This window comes from Rattus rattus, chromosome 8 (assembly GCF_011064425.1).
Source record: "Rattus rattus isolate New Zealand chromosome 8, Rrattus_CSIRO_v1, whole genome shotgun sequence".
Lineage (NCBI taxonomy): Eukaryota > Metazoa > Chordata > Mammalia > Rodentia > Muridae > Rattus > Rattus rattus.
This window is the reverse complement of record NC_046161.1, coordinates 112,621,634-112,641,112: the sequence shown is the minus strand read 5'-3', so window position 1 is coordinate 112,641,112 and position 19,479 is coordinate 112,621,634. Positions and strand designations below refer to the sequence as shown.

The following is a 19,479-nucleotide window of genomic DNA, read 5'->3' as shown; positions in this document are numbered from 1 at the left end:
CGAGCTGGGTTTCCAGTCCAGACAGCGTGGCTATTGTCAGCCTCTGTCTGGGAAAGAAACCTGAGGTAGAAGCTGGGTACTGTGACCTTTAGCCTGAACGGCAACCTTCGGGGCTGTTCCTTATTTTTCCCACCTATTCATTCAAATGCTATTCACAGGTGTGGGGAGACAGCTATATGGGAACAGTGCGTGCTGCACAAGCATGAGGAACTGAGTTCAAATCCTCAGTACCTGTTAAAAGCTGAGCATGGCAGCAGGCGTCTAAGCCCAGTGTTTCAGGGATGGAGCCAGGGAGATGCCCACAGCTCACTGGCTCTGGGGATGGAGGCCAGGGAGAGCCCCATAGCTTGCTTTCCAGTCAGTCTAGGGAAGTTGTGAGTTTCAGTGTTAGCAAAGAAGCCCTGTGGCTAAGTATAAGGTAGTGATTGGTTGAAGAAGACATTCATTGATCTCTGGCCCCAACATGCATGTGCTCATGCTCCAACATGTAACACATATGTGTATCACATAAACAACAACAACAACAACAACAACAACAAAGAAGGATTTCCTGGAGTGACTGCAGTGCGGGTGCACACTAGGACACTGACGTGAGAGACTCTGTCTTGGGTGATAGACAGGTCAAGTTCAGAGGCAAGGAGGTGGACTGGCCCCATCTGGCTGCCTCTAAGACATGCCAACCACAGGCTGGCCAGCTCAAGCTCCTGACTTTCTTTCCCTGTTCCAGAGAATGCAACCCCGTCGTCCTCACAGGCGCTTTGGGCCAAAATCCTTGCCATCTGACTACTCTTCACGCCTTCCATCTAAACTGCTGATGGATCATGCGGAATCAACTACAAAATGTGTTCAGAATCTACCCTGTAGGCTGCGAAGTAAGCTCAGTGGTTAAATTACTTTCCGGGAAGCCTCAGGGTGGAGTCTGGAGCCTCTGAAACAAGCTCACTAGTGAGACTAGCTATATCGATGAGCTCTGGGTTTGCTTGATAGGCCCTGCCTCGAGGAATGAGGTCTAAAAGTGATGGAGAGTAAGTCCTGGCACCAACCTCTGGCCTCTATAAGTGCACACACACTCGTGCACCCACACACCTGTAAATGCGCATACACACATGCACACAGCACACGCATGGGTTTTTTTTTTTAAAGAATTATTTATTTTATGTATACGAGTGCACTGTAGCTGTCTTCAGACACACCAGAAGAGGGCATCCGATTGGTTGTGGGCCTTCGTGTAGTTGCTGGGAATTGAACTCAGGACCTCTAGAAGAGCAGTCAGTGCTCTTAACCACTGAGCCATCTCTCCAGCCTGGCACATGCAGGCTTTTAATAAAAATAAAACACACTGCCTGTTCTGCACTGCTCGCAGACCCGCCACCTTTGCGAGGAGCAGCACTCCCCTTTCCCTGGATATCGTCCTACAGTTTAAGGATGCAGGGGCAGCCCAGCAGTGCCCTTGAGGCTTTGGGTCTGCGGTCCTGACTCCCTGGCTTCAATGTGCATCTGTGTCGTGCTGGGATGTGCACGTGTGGCTCAGCTCTGTTTTGAAATGAAAACTGTTCTACTCCCAACAAGCAAAGAGATCAGGTCAGCTAAAGACAAAGAGGTGGGTGTGACCCCAGAGGCAGAGAAGTTTAAGTCCTAATGGCTAGCTAGGAACAAGCGTCTGTTTTCAAAAGACAGAATGTGCAGTGTTGGGATGTGATTATCACAGTACTGGGGATTGATTAAGTCTAGGACCTCATACACACTGGCGAACACTGAGATGCTCCCCCAGCTAGAGAACAGGGAATCGGAGCTCCCACTTCCGAGAGACTTGGGAAGAGGCGATGAGTTGATGAAACCGAGATGCACGATGTAGCTGTCTTGAGAAGGGGCAGCCCAGAGAGTGTGCTGCCTGAATGCTATTCCTGCAAGGAAGGCTGTGGTTGCTGTTGTGTGATACTATTCCTGGAAAGACATGAACAAATAAATGTCCACTAACCTCTGTTAGGAGATAGGGAGCCAATGACAAACCAGAGTATGGGAGAGCCAAAGTCCAGCTTGGTGAACCAGTGAGATTTATTGGAATATGGGTGAAGGGTTACTTATAGAAGCAGAAATGACTCCGTGACAGCCGCATCACCAAAGCCCACCCCAGCCCAGTGACAGGTCTAGAACACACTACGCAGCCTGCAGGCACCTCTGAAGGTTGAGAACAGTCCTTTGCAGGTGGCTCAGCTGGTCCCAGCCTCTCCTGAGCAGCTTAGTTTGTCTGAGAGCAACTCTTAGCAGTCTTTCCTGCTTGTGTACTCCTGGGGAGGAAGGAGTCTACTGAATCTGGTCAGTTTGAGGAACTTCCTGAAGCTACTTGAGTTGTTTGCTTCCTGTCCTAACTAGCTTCCCTTCAGCATGGAGTGCATTACTTCCTTTTAGAACACCCTGGTGTTTTACCTCCTTATACACATTCTGCCCTAAAATACTCTGTTGCTTCACAACTCTTAAAAGGTTCCTCTCCCAAGTGGGAGGCTTTGCTTTAATCTGAGGCAATTGCTACACAACAGTGACACCCTGTGGCAGGAACCAGGGGAAAACCACACACCGTAGCCTGGAAAGGAGGTGCTGGGATGTTGCTAATGGACAAGCACATGGACAGGAAGAGGCAAGTCTCCAGGGATATGGTTCACAGAACTCCAGCTGCAGCAAAGCAGTAAACACAAATTTGTAGTGTTTACAAATTCATAATCAGTGCAACTGGCCTCCCCTCATTTCCCGTGCTGGGTGTGTTGTTGCCATTCCCATGTCAAAGTAGCCACAGGTTGAGAACCGCTGCTCTAACCCACACCCAGCATCCACAGCTAAGAGGCTTAGCTTATGAGAATGGCAAGAATATCCAATTTGTTGTCTTACTCTTACATCCAACTTTAAATGTTTCATAAAGAATCTTTCAGACTGCAGGGAAATAAAGGCACAATGGCTGAAATGGGGTGGGTCCCAAGAGAGAGGGACACAGAATTCATGCAGAAATGGGTCAGAATCTAGAAGGAGAGCCTGTTTCCTTCATAAAAGACAGAAAAATCAAAGAGCTGGCAGCAAGCTTGTGGGTCTGGACACAGGAAGTAGGGAGCTGTCCTGTGCTGTGCCTCCGTTTTCACTGTAAGAGAGGAGTGAAGGTGTTCGTTCAGCAGAGTGAGGTGACTGTAGAAAACAGCTGTGGGACGGCCTGAAGGTTTAGAGCGTCAGCAAGCCTGGGGGTCCCACCTCAGTGAAGCCCTGCTGAGGTAGAGACTGCTGACTGCTACCTGCACTCAGGGCTTTTTGTCTCCACTCTTAATCAGTTCAGGACCCCTGCTTAGGGAATGCTGCTGCCCACCATGGGCTGGATCATGCCATATTGACTACCTTAATTAAGATACACACACTCTCTCTGTCTCTGTCTGTGTGTCTGTCTCTCTGTTTCTCTGTCTCTGTGTCTCTCTCTGTTTCTCTGTCTTTGTGTGTGTCTCTGTGTCTCTCTCAGTCTCTGTCTCTCTGTCTCTCTCTCATTCCCTCTGTCTCTGTCTCTCTTCTCCTCCCTGCCCCCAAAGGCCAACCCAAATATAGACAATCTCTTAATGAGACTGTCTTTCCAGGTGCTTCTATACTTGATCTTAGCCAAAAGGCCGAGATTCTAAGTTATGTCAAGTTGACAATTAAAGCTGACTCTAGATGGGCCCATATCCAAGCCTATCTAAGGTGGCATCTTAATAACACATAACATTTTCATAACTATCTCTAAGGTGATTTCTGGATGGTCTGGGTGTGGTGTGGTGTTGTGTGTGTGTGTGTGTGTGTATGAGTATGTGTGTATGTGTGTATATGTGTGTGCGTGTATGTGTGTGTATTTGTGTGTGTATGTGTGTGTGTGCGTGTGTGTGTATATGTGTATGTTGTGTGTGTGTATGTGTATGTTTGTGTGTGTGTGTGTGTGTGGGTGTGTATGAGTGTGTGTGTATATGAGTATGTTTGTGTGTGTGTGTATGAGTGTGTGTGTGTGTGTGTGTGTGTGTGTGAAGTGTTTCCTCCCCATTGGATGCTGAGTTTTACCATTCTTCATTGCTGTGCCTCTCTGGCCCCATGACTTCCTGATGCCCCAAGCACAGGGACTCGCTTGCCTGCACTCATGACTACCTCACAACCTACACTAGAGCCTGTCTGGACCTCAGAGCAGCCTGAGGCAGCCACTAAGTGGGTGCATGAAGTCTCTAAGAGGGAGAGCCAATCCACTGAGTAGCCAGACCTGCCTCCTGGGTGTTTTTCCCAACCTTGAACCCAAGCAAAGCTCCTATGCAAGTGACAGCCAGATTGGGAGCGAGACAGGAACCTGCCCTCTACTGCTTTCCAAGGGAGAGCAAAAGTCGGATGTGGTGATTGCCTATCCAAGGCCCAGTGCCAACAGGCCTTCTTTTATCTCCGAGCGCCCTCTACTGGCCGTGGAAACAAATTCCTCGTGTTATGACCAGGAGCTCAGACACACATCATTTTCTCCTCTGATCCCATATCTCAAATTAATCCCTTTTATATGCTTCAGGGAATTCGTATTGATGCCTCCCTCTGCCTGCCTTCTTCAAGATGGCATCAGGTTCCGAATGCGGTCTTGCTGGAGCTGAAGGGAGGCTTCTGCTGTTCCCTTTGGCCCTGTTCACAAGGCTCTGGGATGCACCTGCCTTCCTGCTCCTGGGCAGTGTGTGGTAGTGAGTCCTCACATCTACGTGGGGCTGGATATTTCTCCACTGAGACGCGTCTGCTGTCATTTCTCCTTCCCCACTGCTCAGTGGAATGGTGGCCCTGTGGAGGAGGTGAGCCTTAGGGTGGGGCTGTGTAACGCCTTCCTTCTTAGCCCCTGCAAAACTGGATCTTTGCAGGATCTTTGGAGTCTGGATCCTACGACTCATCCCAGGCTTTTCCCATAACCTGGGACTCAGACCACTAGCAAAGGGGAATTGTGTCCATATCAAATGCATAGTGAATATTGGGACCCTCCAGCCCCTCCCTTTCCTTGACTGTTGCAAGAACCTTGACCACTCAGTTCTTGTCATGGCTAAATAACTAGTGAGCCTAGGAAGGGGTAGGGTGGGGACTGCACCTGACTGGCAGAGAAATGAAAAAACAGTACAGCAAGCTTCCCCTCCAGGTCCTGTCTCACACCAGACTGTGTACTTAGCCTTTTCTTCCTCATAGTTGAAAACCAAGAATTTGACATCTTTGTTTCCTGCTTCATATTGGCTCCTTGGGGGACACTTGAACAACCTAGGCTGGGCATGGGATGTGAATTTGGGAGTGGTGGGGAGAGGGAAGTGGGTATGGAAAGAGTTATAGAGTTGCCAGTGAATACATTGATACATTGTATACTAAGACATTGAATACTAAGATACATTGTATGAAACTCTCAAAGAATCGAGAAAAATGTTTTTAAAAGCTACAAACACCTGGCCCCAACACAGAGGGTCCCTGTAGCATCCAAAAAGCACGCAGACTTAGCATTAACATTTCCTTTCCCTGCAGGCTGCAGCTTAGCAGGGAACTTCTGTCCCACAGCTGGAGGTGCTGAGGATGCTCTCCCTCTTGTCTCAGTACGTGGAGGAAGGAGCCCAGGGTGGTACCCGGGACGTCTATGGTTGTTCTCCACTGTGGCTTAAATGTGAACTGCCCCCTCCCATCTCTGTTTGAACACTCGGTCCCCAGCTGTTTGGAGAGGTTGTGGAGGAGCCCTAAGCATGCCACGCCTCACTGGAAGAAGTGGTCGCTGTGACTGGCCTTGCCTTGCGGTTTGCTAGACCAGTCTAGCTCCCTGTCTGCCAGCGCAATGTGACCAGATGTCTCCCATGCTCCCGCCACCATCCTGACCCAGTGTGATAGACAGATTGTATTCTCTTGAGCTGCAAGCTGAAAACGATATCCCCCCACCTTTAACTGCTTCCTGTCCGGTACTGGGTCACAGCAATAAGAAAGTAAGTTCTCTCTCACCGCCTTTACCTGTCAGTGGGTGTCCCCCTGGCTGTCCTTACTCAAACACACTGCCCCTCACCAGCTGCTCTCTCTGCTCAAAGTCATGCCTGTGCCTCATATATCACATGGTAGAGCTATTCTACCCTCCTTACAGATTAAAAGATAGAGTCCAAATGGCTTGCTCCAGGTCATCATTACCAAGTGGTTGAACCTGGCAATTTACTCAACACCAGTGTCGAACACTCACGGAGTCACACCTCAGTGCCCATGACACAATGCCCTCCTCTGGTGTCCCTGACACTCATGATGTCATAACCCCAGCATCTTCCTCCCGAAGCAGCAGAGTGGGTTTCGTCTTCCTCCTCACACTTTTTCTGGTAGCCTTTACCACTCTTGGCTCCTAAGTCGATCAGGAGAACTCAACGGGAGGAAATTTGACACTACCTCTCTGGTGGTTCTCTCTGTGATGTCATACCTGTGTGGGCAATCCCTTACAGGAAGAGGCTTTGTTCATTATGCGCTTTACTCATAAAAGATGAGAATCAACTGTGTAACTGACTGTAGGGGACTGGCTCATTGGAGGGCGTGTGTGTTCACAGGACTGAATCTGTCTCCAGTGGAGCAGCATACAGCCCTGAAAAGTGCATCAGGGTCTGACAAGGAACTTGTCCATGGAATGCTATTATGTTGGTTAAGAATGGGGGGATGAGGGGTTGGGGATTTAGCTCAGTGGTAGAGCACTTGTCTAGCAAGTGCAAGGCCCTGGGTTCGGTCCCCAGCTCTGAAAAAAAGAAAAAAAAAAGAATGGGGGGATGAGACACTGTGAGGTATATACCTTTCATTTACTGTCCCCAAAGAGCCAAATGCCTTCAACTCTTCAAGAGGCGAATTTCCTGATGAGAAGATGCGTACATAGTACACATCAAGGCCAGAGAGGTGGCTCGGGTGAAGACTGAGCCTTTGCAGCCTGTTTGCACTTACTGCCTTTGAGGACCTGAGTTTGGTTCCCAGCATCCCCATTAGGCTGCTCAGAACGACCTGTGACTCCAGCTCCACGGGATCCACTACCCTCTTCTGGCCTCTAAGGGCAACTGCACTCAGGTGCACATATCCCCACACAGACATACTAAAGAAAGACAAAAGGTTTCCATCCTTTGAGCTTGTTTTATTGATATTCGTTAGTGAATGAAATCTTGTCGCCGGTCTGATGCATTACAACAGGCTTTTTGGTAGTGTGGCTCAATGTTGATCACCGGTTTGCTAACTACACTATCACGACCTCTGAAGTGCCGGTTCTCACACTGGCGTTTCCAGTGCGGATGGGAGGCCCCTCTGAACACGTGACACGGTCCATCCACACCAAGGTGGTCACCCTCCTTTGCTGTTCTACCTACTGCTTTAAAAATACATTCAAATAAAAGGGTACGTTACTTGGGAGTGACTGCACACGTACACAGCAGCCAGGAGAGCTGAGAACATGATGAACCAGCTCCGTCTGGAGAATAAATAGTTTGAAATAGTGGGACTGAAGTTTGCTGCTTGGGGACCTTCTCGAGCATCCTTGGTGGACATAAGGTGACCCTCGCTCGACTCAGGGACACATCTTTTGCTGGGGGGGGAGGGGTTGTTCATGTGATAATTTCTAGTACACAGGATGCTACATCTTCCACAGATGTCTGCGGCAGGTGACTATGTGACACACAGATGTACACCCATCCTCAGACAAAAGTAAATAAATAATATATACCTGGGCGGAATCAATCAATCTCTCTCTCTCTCTCTCTCTCTCTCTCTCTCTCTCTCTCTCTCTCTCACACACACACACACACACACACACACACACACACACACACACCCACACACACACACACACGGGCTGGAGCTGGAAGCAGAGAGGGCATCTGATTAAAATACAGCACACGTGGATAATAAATAAAAGTTCGTCACTGCACAGGTGATGGCGACCGACCCAGGGTCACTCACTTGCTCCCACTTCTTCCACTCATAAGCACCTCTGGTCTTTTCCTATGGGTGGAAATGGGGACAGTGCACTTGGGGGATGGGGAGGAAACGTAATTTTAGTTTTGAAACGAGAGGACTAAAAAAAAAAATGCAGCCACTGAATGGCCACAGAGCTCTACCACACGGACCGAGCTCCCTTCAGAGTGCAAAGGGGCCAGCAGCCATCAACCCTGACACACCCTGACCCAGGATGCACTGCGGTGTGCTATGGATTCGGCCCCTCCCCTCCACTGTGTATAGGGCTAACGGTCCTGTCCCTTTCCCCCTTGATCCTATGGTTACAGTGATAACTGGTCACACATCAACCTGGCTGTGTGACACTGGGTCCCGGAAATAAGCTATGTCATTAGCAAGTCAGTGTGTGCACCCCTTGCATTTTGGTGTCAGAACCAAGAGAGAAACTGCCAGTACTGAGACTTCCCTGCAAATGAAAATTCTAAAAATGGAAAAGAAAAGGAAAAATCAAACAAACAGAACTCGGAGGGGCCGCCTGACGGCGAGTCGTCGGAGTGTAAATACATTCTTTTCGCGTCAGGCTTTAACCCTGACAACTTGTGACAAAATGCAAGGTTAACTTCAAGTCAGAGACATGAGAAGAAGTCATGTCTAGAGAACAGACAGGCCGTTGGGGCAGGATAGTGCAGACCTTGCCTTGATGAAGCTGGGCCACCTACAACTGAAAGGACAACTCTCTAAGGGCGGGCAGCCCGGTCGGCTGTCACAGGCAAGCGAGGAGACCTGTGCCACGTGGCGGCTGCGTGTGCAACCAGACAGTCTTAGGCAGAATTCACCAGATTCCTATCCATGGGATAAGAACAGCCTTGGGAATTTCAGTGCTTCTTAAAAGTAAGGAAGAAAGGACGCCACCTTCCCCTAGGTGAGCTCAGGCGCCATCCTCAGGAGAGTGTGACCTTGTAGGGTTATTACTTCCTGTGGATTGGAAGAGAGAGTCCTGTATACACACCACGTGGAGGTCCACCTCCCCCCTCGAGGCACACGGTTGATCTGTCTAGCTCAGGAGAAGCAGACCTCGGAGGAGACGAGGGTGTGAGTGCTCTGTCGGGGACAGGAGGCAGGGAGCAGATGGGGCAGCGATCCCCCAGCCTCACCGCAAGCTAGTCTGTTTGGGGAGCTTAGCACCCATTAAGATGCCAGAGGTGAGGATTACAGGGGCCCTCATCTGCACGCTGGACCCGACCATGGTGGGGAAGCTGCGATTCCGTCGGATGCCGCTGGGGCACCCCAGAGGCAGTCCCTCGGGGACCAGGCCCCCAGGGACAAGAGCCTGTGCTGGCCCAGTCGGTCCACAGAGGAGAGGTCCCTGATCCTCAGTCAAGGTGGGGATGTGGGCTCGTCCTGAGTTCACCACTCTGGCCACCCCAAACCTCCTGACTTTGTCCACAAGGTTAAGGTTGGAGACAGACACGTCTGTCTGGCTCTCACTGCTCCTCACGTGCTTCTTCTCCCTCACCTCCCTCAGGATGGAGCTGGCAGGCTTGGAAGCCAGGAAGTTGTTGTAGGGAGGGCTCGTGCATTTGAACTCGAAGGAGGGCGGGGAGGCCGAGGGCGTCTGCATAGGGGAATTCGGTGGGGTGGACGGGATCACAGCCATCCTGGGGGTGTAAGAGTGGAGGAGGGAGCCCCTGCCGGCTCTGTCCCAGCTCTGGGGGTCGTACACAGCCGCTGAGATGCCTCGTTCCTTCAGCAACCACACCAGCCCCAGGGACGTGCTCATGGTTGTCGTGGACTCTCGGATGTTTGTGAAGGACTCGGCCAGGCTCAGTCTCCGGGGGGTGCATGGCGTGGCCACCGGCGTGGATTTCAAGTGGCTGGTGCTGCTACAAGATGGAGCTGGGGCTGAGTTAAGGCTGAAAGAAAGGGACGGCTGGTTATGCATCAGAATGACATGTTTGGAGCAATCAGTGGCCCAGTCTCCTGCATGGTGTGCAGAAGGGGTAGGAGAGGACACCCTCTGCTGTGCCCTGTGTGTCTGCATCTGCTCCTCACTGGGGGAGGGGGGTCCCCTTACTGTGCTTCAAGTTAACAGGAAGCTGCATATGGTCCCTTGCGTATCCCAGAGCTTTCTGCTTCTGTACGTGAAGAAGCAGGCTCTAACGTCACATGGCTAGTGCTGCACATGGCTAGTAAGCAGATAATCCTGGACTTGAACCCACGTGTGAAGTGGCCCCACTGCTATCAGGACGGGACAGGAAGCAGACCCTTCAGCAACCAAATTACCCCCTGCCAGTCCTTTTTCCAAACCTGGACCTTCCCGAGTTAAGATGCAAACCAGGACTGTGAACAAGAGAGCTTGTTACAGGAACTGCGAAAGAGCAGCTGAGGCACAGTACTCAGCCTCTGCCCCTTGCTGTCCCAGCTCCCTTCTTCCCCCTGCTGTCCCAAACTCCATGGGATGCAGTGGGCTGGCCAGGGCAGGGAAAGGAAGCCACCTCTAACGTGACTGATCTGTCTAGGATCAAAGCCCACAGAGTGTTAGCCATCTGGATGACTCTGACCAGAAGTCATGCTCATCCGCCCCAGCCTGTTGACTGGAGATCTGTGGGGTCCCAGCATCTGTGATCCAGCTGGGAAAGCCGCCAGGAGGCAGGCAGCAGGGAGAAGTGGCAGCCTGTGTTCACGGCGCTGGCTTTCAGGGAGGTCTGCCCTGCTTCTGAGAGGGTGCAGAGGGATAAAGAAGAAGCTACTGGCACCACCGCGTGGGACCGATGTCAGTGGCTGCTGGCTCTAGGCTTCAGCTGGAGTGGCCAGCTGAGCAGTCCCCAGGACTTAAGTCAGAGTGCCCTGTCCCCAGGCTGCTCAAGGGAGGCCTAGGCACCTAGGGCAGGTACCAGCTGGAAAGAGGAAGGGAACCGAGAACTGTCTGGAGAGAGCACAGCAGTTCCTGGGATAAGAATGGAAGACTTGGCAAAAGGCACAGGAATGGGTTTTGTAAACACTGATAGTTGCTAGAAGGTAAGAATGTTCTAGCCTAGAAGGATAATGGGTGTGGCCATCCCTATGAAGTTTTTCAGGGTTTTTATTGCCCCTCCTGCTTCATTTCTTCCCACCTCAGGCAAGGCAGTCACCAGCCCCCTTACCCCTCGAAGCTCCCCTTACCCCTCACTTCCAAGGCTTTTCTGCCCCGCCCCCCATGTAGCCACTTCTGGGGGAAGACATACTTGGGGCAGTCTGAGGCCTGTGGCTTCAGTCCAAAGTATACATTTAGTACTCGGCTTCACAAGGGACATCAACATTCTGTGGCTTTAAAAGCAACTTCTTCTAAACAAAGTTACAGGCCTGGAAGCCAGCATCTCCCTGGGGCAGCAAGGGACAGAAACAAAGCAAAAATCCAGGGACCTCCATTGGGTGAAACCTTCTGTTAGGACACCATTAGTGTTGACATTCAGCTGGTCTGGGGGTTTAGCTGGGTTAGGGTAATGGTCAAGGCCATGTTAACCAGGCACAACCACAGAGACACATGGAAGCCTCCATTCCCCAGGTTAGTGGCAGCCACAGTTGCACACACAGCTCCTTGGGCATGGCCCTGCAGGAGCAGGCTCCGTTGGCCGTGTGCTCACCCCCTGCCTTGCCCGTGGGCTCAGACTCTCTGCCCTATATCTCCTCTCAGCTCAACGGGGCATATGGTTGCTTCGCCGCCATCCTCACAAGACCTGTGGAGAATTATTCATAGTTTAAGGCGCTCCCAGGGGTGGCTGTCCCCTTTGAGCTGGTCCTTCACACCACCCTCCCTAACACCATCCATTAACTCTGGGATCTAGACTTTGGACTGTGTCACAAAGAACGTGTGTGTGTGTGTGTGTGTGTGTGTGTGTGTGTGTGTGTGTGTGTGTGTGTAGTGTCTGTGTGTGTGTCTGTGTGTGTGTGTATTGTCTGTGTGTGTGTCTATGTCTGTGTGTGTGTATATCTGTGTGTGTATATATGTGTCTGTGTGTGTGTCTGTGTGTGTGTCTGTGTCTGTGTGTGTGTCTGTGTGTGTGTGTATTGTCTGTGTGTGTGTGTCTATGTCTGTGTGTGTGTATATCTGTGTGTGTATATATGTGTGTGTGTGTCTGTGTGTGTGTCTGTGTCTCTGTGTGTGTGTCTATGTGTGTGTCTGTGTCTGTGTGTTGTCTGTGTGTGTGTGTCTATGTGTGTGTGTGTCTGTGTGTGTGTGTATTGTCTGTGTGTGTGTGTGTCTATGTCTGTGTGTGTGTATGTATGTCTGTGTGTGTGTCTGTGTGTATTGTCTGTGTGTGTGTCTATGTCTGTGTGTGTCTATGTCTGTGTGTGTCTATGTCTGTGTGTGTATGTATGTCTGTGTATGTGTGTCTGTGTGTATTGTCTGTGTGTGTGTGTCTGTGTGTGCGTCTATGTGTGTGTGTATTGTCTGTGTGTGTGTGTGTCTATGTCTGTGTGTGTCTATGTCTGTGTGTGTCTATGTCTGTGTGTGTATGTATGTCTGTGTGTGTGTGTCTGTGTGTCTGTTTTGGTGTGTGTGTGTGTGTGTCTGTGTCTGTGTGTCTATGTCTGTGTGTGTGTCTGTGTCTCTGTGTCTGTGTGTGTGTGTGTCTATGTGTGTGTCTGTTTGTGTGTGTCTGTGTGTCTATGTGTGTGTCTGTGTGTGTGTGTATGTGTGTGTGTCTGTCTGTGTGTATGTGTCTGTGTGTGTGTGTGTCTGTGTCTGTCTGTGTGTGTGTATGTCTGTGTCTGTGTGTGTGTCTGTATGTCTGTGTCTGTGTGTGTGTCTATGTGTGTGTGTGTGTGTGTGTGTGTGTGTGTGTGTGTGTCTGTGTCTGTGTGTCTGTGTGTCTGTGTGTGTGTCTGTGTGTGTGTCTGTTTGTGTGTGTGTGTGTGTGTGTGTGTGTCTGTGTGTGTGTGTGTGTGTGTTGTGTGTGTGTGTGTGTGTGTGTGTCTATGTGTGTGTGTCTGTGTGTGTGTCTGTGTGTGTGTATGTGTGTGTGTGTGTGTGTGTGTGTGTGTGTGTTTGTGTCTGTGTGTGTGTGTGTGTGTGTGTTTGTGTGTGTGTGTGTGTGTGTGTGTCTGTGTGTGTGTCTATGTGTGTCTGTGTGTGTCTGTCTGTGTGTGTATGTGTGTGTGTGTGTGTGTGTGTGTGTGTGTGTGTGTGTGTGTGTGTGTGTGTGTCTGTGTGTGTGTGTGTGTGTGTGTGTGTGTGTGTGTGTGTGTGTGTGTGTGTGTGTGTGTGTGTGTGTGTAGGGGGGCGTCACTCTTCTGTGCTGTGAGAGACCATTCTTTCTTTCCCCTGGAAGGCAAGGAGGGAAGTCAGATGGCTGAAATCAAGTCAAACAGACCAGCATCATTCCAGCTGGTACTGGGGACAGAAACAAGCCCCGCAGGGCATGCGGCTCCGCCACAGCGTTTAACCCTGGCCATTAGAGTCTGGCTGTGGCGTGTGGTTCCTGGAGTCTGCTCCAGGGAGATGAAAGCCGCTATAGAGCTCGGTAACTCTACCGTGAAAGAACTCCACTCTCCGGACTCAGCCCCGGGGCCTGCAGAGACGACGGCTCCAGCCATCTAAAGAGGCCTGAAGAACTGATATTATAGCTGTGGAGAGGTTTCCCGGACCCCTACCTACCCTAGATCTGAACAAACAAGGCCTAGGCGTTCAGAAAGAAAGATGGGACCCAGAATGAGTCTACAGATGCCTATAAGATGTTTAAGCCTGTTGGGCTTGGCTCTGTGTGTGCATATGAGTGTGTGTGTGTGTGTGTGTGTGTGGTGCCAGAGGTCAACCTTAGGTATTGTTCCTTAGGCACCATCTACCTTGTGTTTGAGACAGGATAGTCTCTCTCACCAAGCAGGCTAGGCTGGCCAGCCGGCTAACTCTAGGGATCTATCCACCATGTCGCACCAGACCTAGCTCTTTTTATATGAGTGTTGGCGCTCAAACTCAGGTCTCCGTGTCTGTAACTGGCTGGGTTTTTTTTTTCCTTGACAAGAGTCTCACTATGTAGCCTTGGCTGTCCTAGAACTCATTACATAGACTATGTTGGCCTCAAATACAGGGATTTAAGGCGTGCGACACCACACGTGTCTTGGAATCGGCCTTTGAATGAACCTCCTGACTTTCATCAGGACACCTTGTGAGAAAGGCCTGTCCTTGACTTGTCCCATTTCCACCCACTCCAGGGCCACCCACTCAAGGTGGTACCTTACCTTGGTGTGACCCGCGTGAGCTCGTCTGAAGGGTGCAGGATGCGGCAGGTGGTAAAGGTGAAAGTCGAGTTGGTCTGTGACATGCACTTCCCAGGGTGGTGCGCTAGATCAGGAGAGGAAGGAGAACACACACATTCTTTGCGCTCACATAAACCACGACGGAAGCTAATATCCAGCAGCACCCTCCACAGGTGTGAGTAGCGACGGGCTACCTTGTCAACTGGATCTGGGCGTGGAAGTCGAGACACCAATGTTCTGGACTGGCGGTGGCCTCTCAAAAATAACCACATTTTTGAGCACTTGTCTGCAGAGCATCGAATCCCAGCTTCCGGCCCAATCCAGACAGGGTTCCTCATCAGACTTCTTGGACCAGTAGTGGATCCAGTTCCCGGGTTATCGGGGAGTGCCAAGGAGGCCTAAATTTAGTTTTCCACCTCAGAGCTCAGATCTGCCTTCTTCCAGCATGCTTGCTGTGTGTTTCTTTACAGTGACAAGCAGATGCCAATGCTCTGCCCAGAGGAAGGGGGAGTGGGCATGGCTCCTGAAAGCAGGGCATGGTTCATACAGCTCCCTTTTCTGTTCACACAAAAGGGGCTCAGGGAAGCTGGCTCCACTACTGTCCAGACACCTGAGATGATCGTGGTGGGAGGTGTTTTCAGCAGCCTTAACAACAACACACAGGAGTTCCCTGGGCCCAGTCTGGTCTGGCCACACCCTCATCCCTGCCCGCTTTCTTTAATGCAGTCTCTTAAGACACCCATTTTCACTAAGTCTGAGGCAAGATGGCCTCCCTTGAATGCTCCAAGATGTTGTTAAGGCAGCTGATGACCAAGGTTGGAGCGAAGCAAATCAGGGTAGTATCAGGACCATGCACCAGAGAGCCAGCGAAGGAACAGGGAGAGAATCGAAGACGACATCATGATTGTCAAGGTCATCCTAACTCATAACTTGAGCATCGAGAGGAAAAGAAATAGCGAGTGTGTGCTGTGGGGGACGGGGGGTGCGCGTCAAATCCCATGCAAGATAAAGTCATGAGACGAGGTGCCCAACCGACTGCCCAGCCCTGCAGCAACTCAGCCCCCAGAGACCTCCTGGGAAAAAAGACTCCAGCTTCAGAGGCCAGAAACTCAAAGGCTATGAAGACTCATAGCGAAAGTTTTTCTCTTGGGTTTGAAAAGCAAAAAAAAAAAAAAAAAACAAAAACCAAAAACAACAACAACAACAACAAAAAAAAAACGGATGTGAGTTAAAAAAAAAAAAAAACAACTAAAAAAAACAACTAAATGAAGCAAACAAGAAAAAAAGACAAAGGGTTGATACGGAGTCGGCTGGAGACATGCCACAGGGGGACAGAGCCAGAGCACAAAAATAGTGATGGTGTCTGGAAGAGAAGGGGGACCTTGGCGGTGTGACCCAGCTCTGTGTCCCTCGAGGGCCGGGTGACACCTGGAGTGGCAGCCAGTATTGGGACCACAAACAGAGGCTTAGCGGGAGGCACAGAAGGACACACAAGCAAATGAAGCACGGGGACTGCCTCTGTGAACCATGGCGTTAGCACTGGGTGCGAGCGGTGGTCCCCGAGCTCGGGTAACCGAGAAGGTGCTGCGGGGTGCCAACAAAAGAAAGACCCACGCTATGAGGAGAAGGTCAGCCGGACAATCACAAGTCCTGGACAGCGACAAAGTCCAGGAACAAAACCAACAGGAAGCCTGAGAGGAGGTTATTGGGAAAGACAGAGAAGGGGAAGGAGCAGGCAGATCATTAAGACACGTGGTAGTAGAAGGAAACGCTAAAAATATTAACCCAACAAGGCAAGGCGGGATTAGAATTAGAAGTGCAGCCCCATCTGGACGCATGGCCAGAATGCGAAGCCGCCCCTCCCCGGCCCATTAGGTGTACAATCTCCAGGGAGGACATTTTAGAGATGGGGTTGAATCATCAGAAGGAAAACCCATCACATCCAAATGGGTTTGGGAGATAGGAAAAGGCTGCTAAAAATCCACACCCCCAGCTCCCCAGGAACAAAATGGACAGCTCTGAAGACCAAGAGGATTGATTGTCTGAAGAGCCAAAGCCAGAGAGATTCGGCCCCTCCACAATACCACTGGGATGCCTGGGTGCTCGAACTCTCAGTGTCACCACGGACTGCCGGGACGCAGCTGTGCCTCCCTTCCTTGGGACACAATACAGAGACAGTGAGTTTCCCTGGGAAGAGCTCTCCAGAACCCCCTCCTGTTTGCCCCAGAGAAGCAAAACATTGAATCCTCAAGCCACCGGCTTCTGGGAAGAGACCAAGCTTTGAAAGCAAGAGACACGAAAACACCCTTAGCAGAGCTGGGGCTTGGGTTCAAATCCGGAGTCACCGAGACCATGCTGCACACCGAAGGGTAACGCCCAGCTCAACTGCAAGTTCAAAAATGGTGTTTACCTCACAGGCCTCGGTTTGAGGGTACAAAGGGCGGGGTTCCTTGGAATGGCTACTCCAACTTCCTGCTGAAGTCCTTATTCTTGTCTGAGCCTGACTGGAGGGCTTCCAGCTCGAGAGACGGACACCGCACTGGATCACAGCCTAAGGCTGTGTGGCAGGTGTCAAGCAGGTTCCAGGCCATTGTTACTAAGCCAGTCAGGCACTTCCAGAAGTTCTGTCCTGTGCTAATTTGGGCTCTGTGCTCAGTAAGACGAGAGCCCACTCTGTTCGGGTTGCCTGACCACTAAGAAATGTGCTGATAGTTTTTATATAGAAGTGGATTTTTCTTTAATTTAACAACCCTAATCCTTACGTTTAGTTCTTCCTTCTCCTACCGGCTAAGCTTTAAAATCAACTAAACCTTGGTTACCAGAGACCTACAGGGGTGAAGCACAGCAGAGTAGTGTACCACAGGCAAACGCTCCCTCTGGCCAGCTGTGTTGGAAGGCGCGGGAAGGGTGGGGCCCACTCTGTTCCAGATGTAGCCTGAGTGCTTCTGCTCGGAGTGAAGGCATCTGGGAAATAACACCTCCCGCTTGCCTACGGCTAGGACCCACGGTGGGTCACCCCTGACACATCCCTAAGTCTCCAACAGAGTTGGGGGATGTCTACATTAACCAGGGGGCTGCTGTCCTACAGAGGGTGTAGGCTTCCCAGGATAAAGTGCTAAGAGGAGAGGGATCATGGCAGGACTCAGATGCTCTGTTAAGCTCAGGGGCCTTACGGGGACTGACGGATGTTGGGACTCTGCCCACTTGGGCAGCCATGTTTGGACACATGTTTCATGAAGCCCTTTCTATACTCTATCCTCTATGGGTGAGGACAAGCTGGCATATGCTGGAGTAACCACTTTCCTCTCTGAATGACACCCTAGAAGCCAGTCCTTAAAGGACCACCCCAGGGGGCTGCTCAGAGGCACTGAGGCCTGTTGCTGCAGCTGGAGTCTTGAGAGGCGACATAAACTGAGGCTATGGGGAGATGCTGGCCCTGCCACACAAGCTATGTCTTATTTTGTTTTGAGACAGGGACTCGTGTGTCCCAGGAGACCCAGCGCTCACTTATGTACCCAAGGATGACCTTGAACATCTGATCTTCCTGACTCTGCCTCCCAAGTGTTAGGATTATAGGCGTACACCACTCCTGGTCTATACGGTGCCACGGCTCCTGCACACTGAACAAGTGTTCTACCCGCCGCCGAACCGCAACTTCAGACCAAGCTATTTAAGATCACATGAATAGTTTCTAAAAATGTCAAAAAAAAATTTCCAAATGTATCTGAAAATCTTGAAAAAGGGCCTAGTGGCAGGACTGAGTGGGACACAGTGAGGGAGAAGAGCTTGCTCCCTCGGGGCACCCGCTGTGTGACTGACTGAGCAGGAGCAAGGGTTCGCTGGGTGGGGCCGCCTCTCTCTGTGGCAGGCCGTCCCTTTATTCCTTTTGCTTCTGAGCACAGCGTGGATCTCTGTGTCGGTTAAGAGGTGGCAGAAAGCTACTTCCTGGCTTCTGCCTCTGGCATCCTGGGACTGAAGATACAGGAGACGCTCAGAGGCCTGTTTTAAATGAGTGCGGTTTTCATAGACTACACCGGTGCCAGGATCTTGGGCCCAGTTGTGAGCCCTGTGCACTGCAGGGGACAGAGGTGGATATGGCCCTGGGGTCTGCATGAGCCAGGCTCGGGGTTTGTGAGTGACAGATAAGCCAACCTTTCAGTTCCTCTCTGGTGCCAGGCTAAATCCCGTCTTTCCTTCCGCTTTGAATCTTCAGGAGAATTTAACTGAGCTAAAAACTCTAGCGAATTCCACCAACCAGCTACCGATTGAGCTTAATCAACCTTTTCCCACGTGCGGGTTGTTCCTGGCCGTAAACTAAAAACAGAGTCCTGGCAGAACCGTGTGGGGACTATCCTGAAAAATGTGCTTCCTATGTAAATCCAGAACATAAACAAGTGTTAAAATGAAGTAAAACTATGACCTAAGAGTTGTTTTCAACAGTCCATTTTAATCTTCTGGATAATTTAACAACACAGCAACGTGGGACCACCCTTCTTCAGACATGGGATTAAAAAGAAAAAAAAATCAAACGGTGCTTCAAAAGTCACATTCGAACACGCTAATGAAACCGTCTGCGAGATGGATCTTCCCAGTCTTCAGCGCTGCTCACTATCAGCTGTAATTGTAATTACCTTCTGACTCAAACTTCCTTCCTCTGACACTTTCCCCAGGGACACAGCAGCTCCTGGGAGCTGAGGGACCAGGCCATGGGACAGAGGTGTTTCCACAGAGACTCACCAGCCTTTAACCCACCCCCTCCCAGGAACCGTGCATGAAAAGCCTTTAGGGTTTCCAGTGTGACTCGATATGTCGGAGTCTTAGACTTCTACTCCTAACAGCAGAATGGTTCGGTCACTCACGGGAGGAAAGGAGCTATCTCGCTCTGCTTCCAAGCCATCACATGGCTCTGTGTACCCTCCCCCTGCATGGTGCTTCCAGAGAAGAGCTTCCCTGGGGAAACAAGCTCTAGAGAGCTCTCCCTCAATGGGGGCACCTTTCCTGAATGCACACTTGTTCTGTGTGTGCTTGGCTCTCCTCAAATCAAGTTGTTGGGTGAATGTCCCACCAGGCCCAGCAAGAGGTGAGACAATAGGACAGAGTTACTGTTATAGGACCCGCAGAGCCTGGACCTCACAGCCAGGAGTCTCGCCCTTTGACCTCTCACAGCAGCTCTTGGTCCAATGAGTTTTACTCTTTCTGAACGACTTTCCCAAGATGCACCTGGGGGAGCGGTTTGTCCTCCAACTTCCAGGATTGGCATTCCAGCTAGGAGGGATATATGTGACTTTTGACACCTATTCTGGT

The 19,479-nt window shown here is 50.8% G+C and overlaps 1 protein-coding gene across 1 annotated transcript in view; it reads right to left on the bottom strand.

The window, feature by feature from the left end:
- Positions 1–7,105: 7,105 nt before the first annotated feature.
- Positions 7,106–19,479, bottom strand: part of Trak1 (trafficking kinesin protein 1) — a 93,656-nt gene continuing 81,282 nt past the window's right edge. Inside the window, 2 exon segments of the mRNA XM_032911194.1 lie at positions 7,106–9,851; positions 14,158–14,260. Coding sequence (XP_032767085.1) covers positions 9,089–9,851; positions 14,158–14,260 — 866 coding nt within the window. The 3' untranslated portion in view covers positions 7,106–9,088.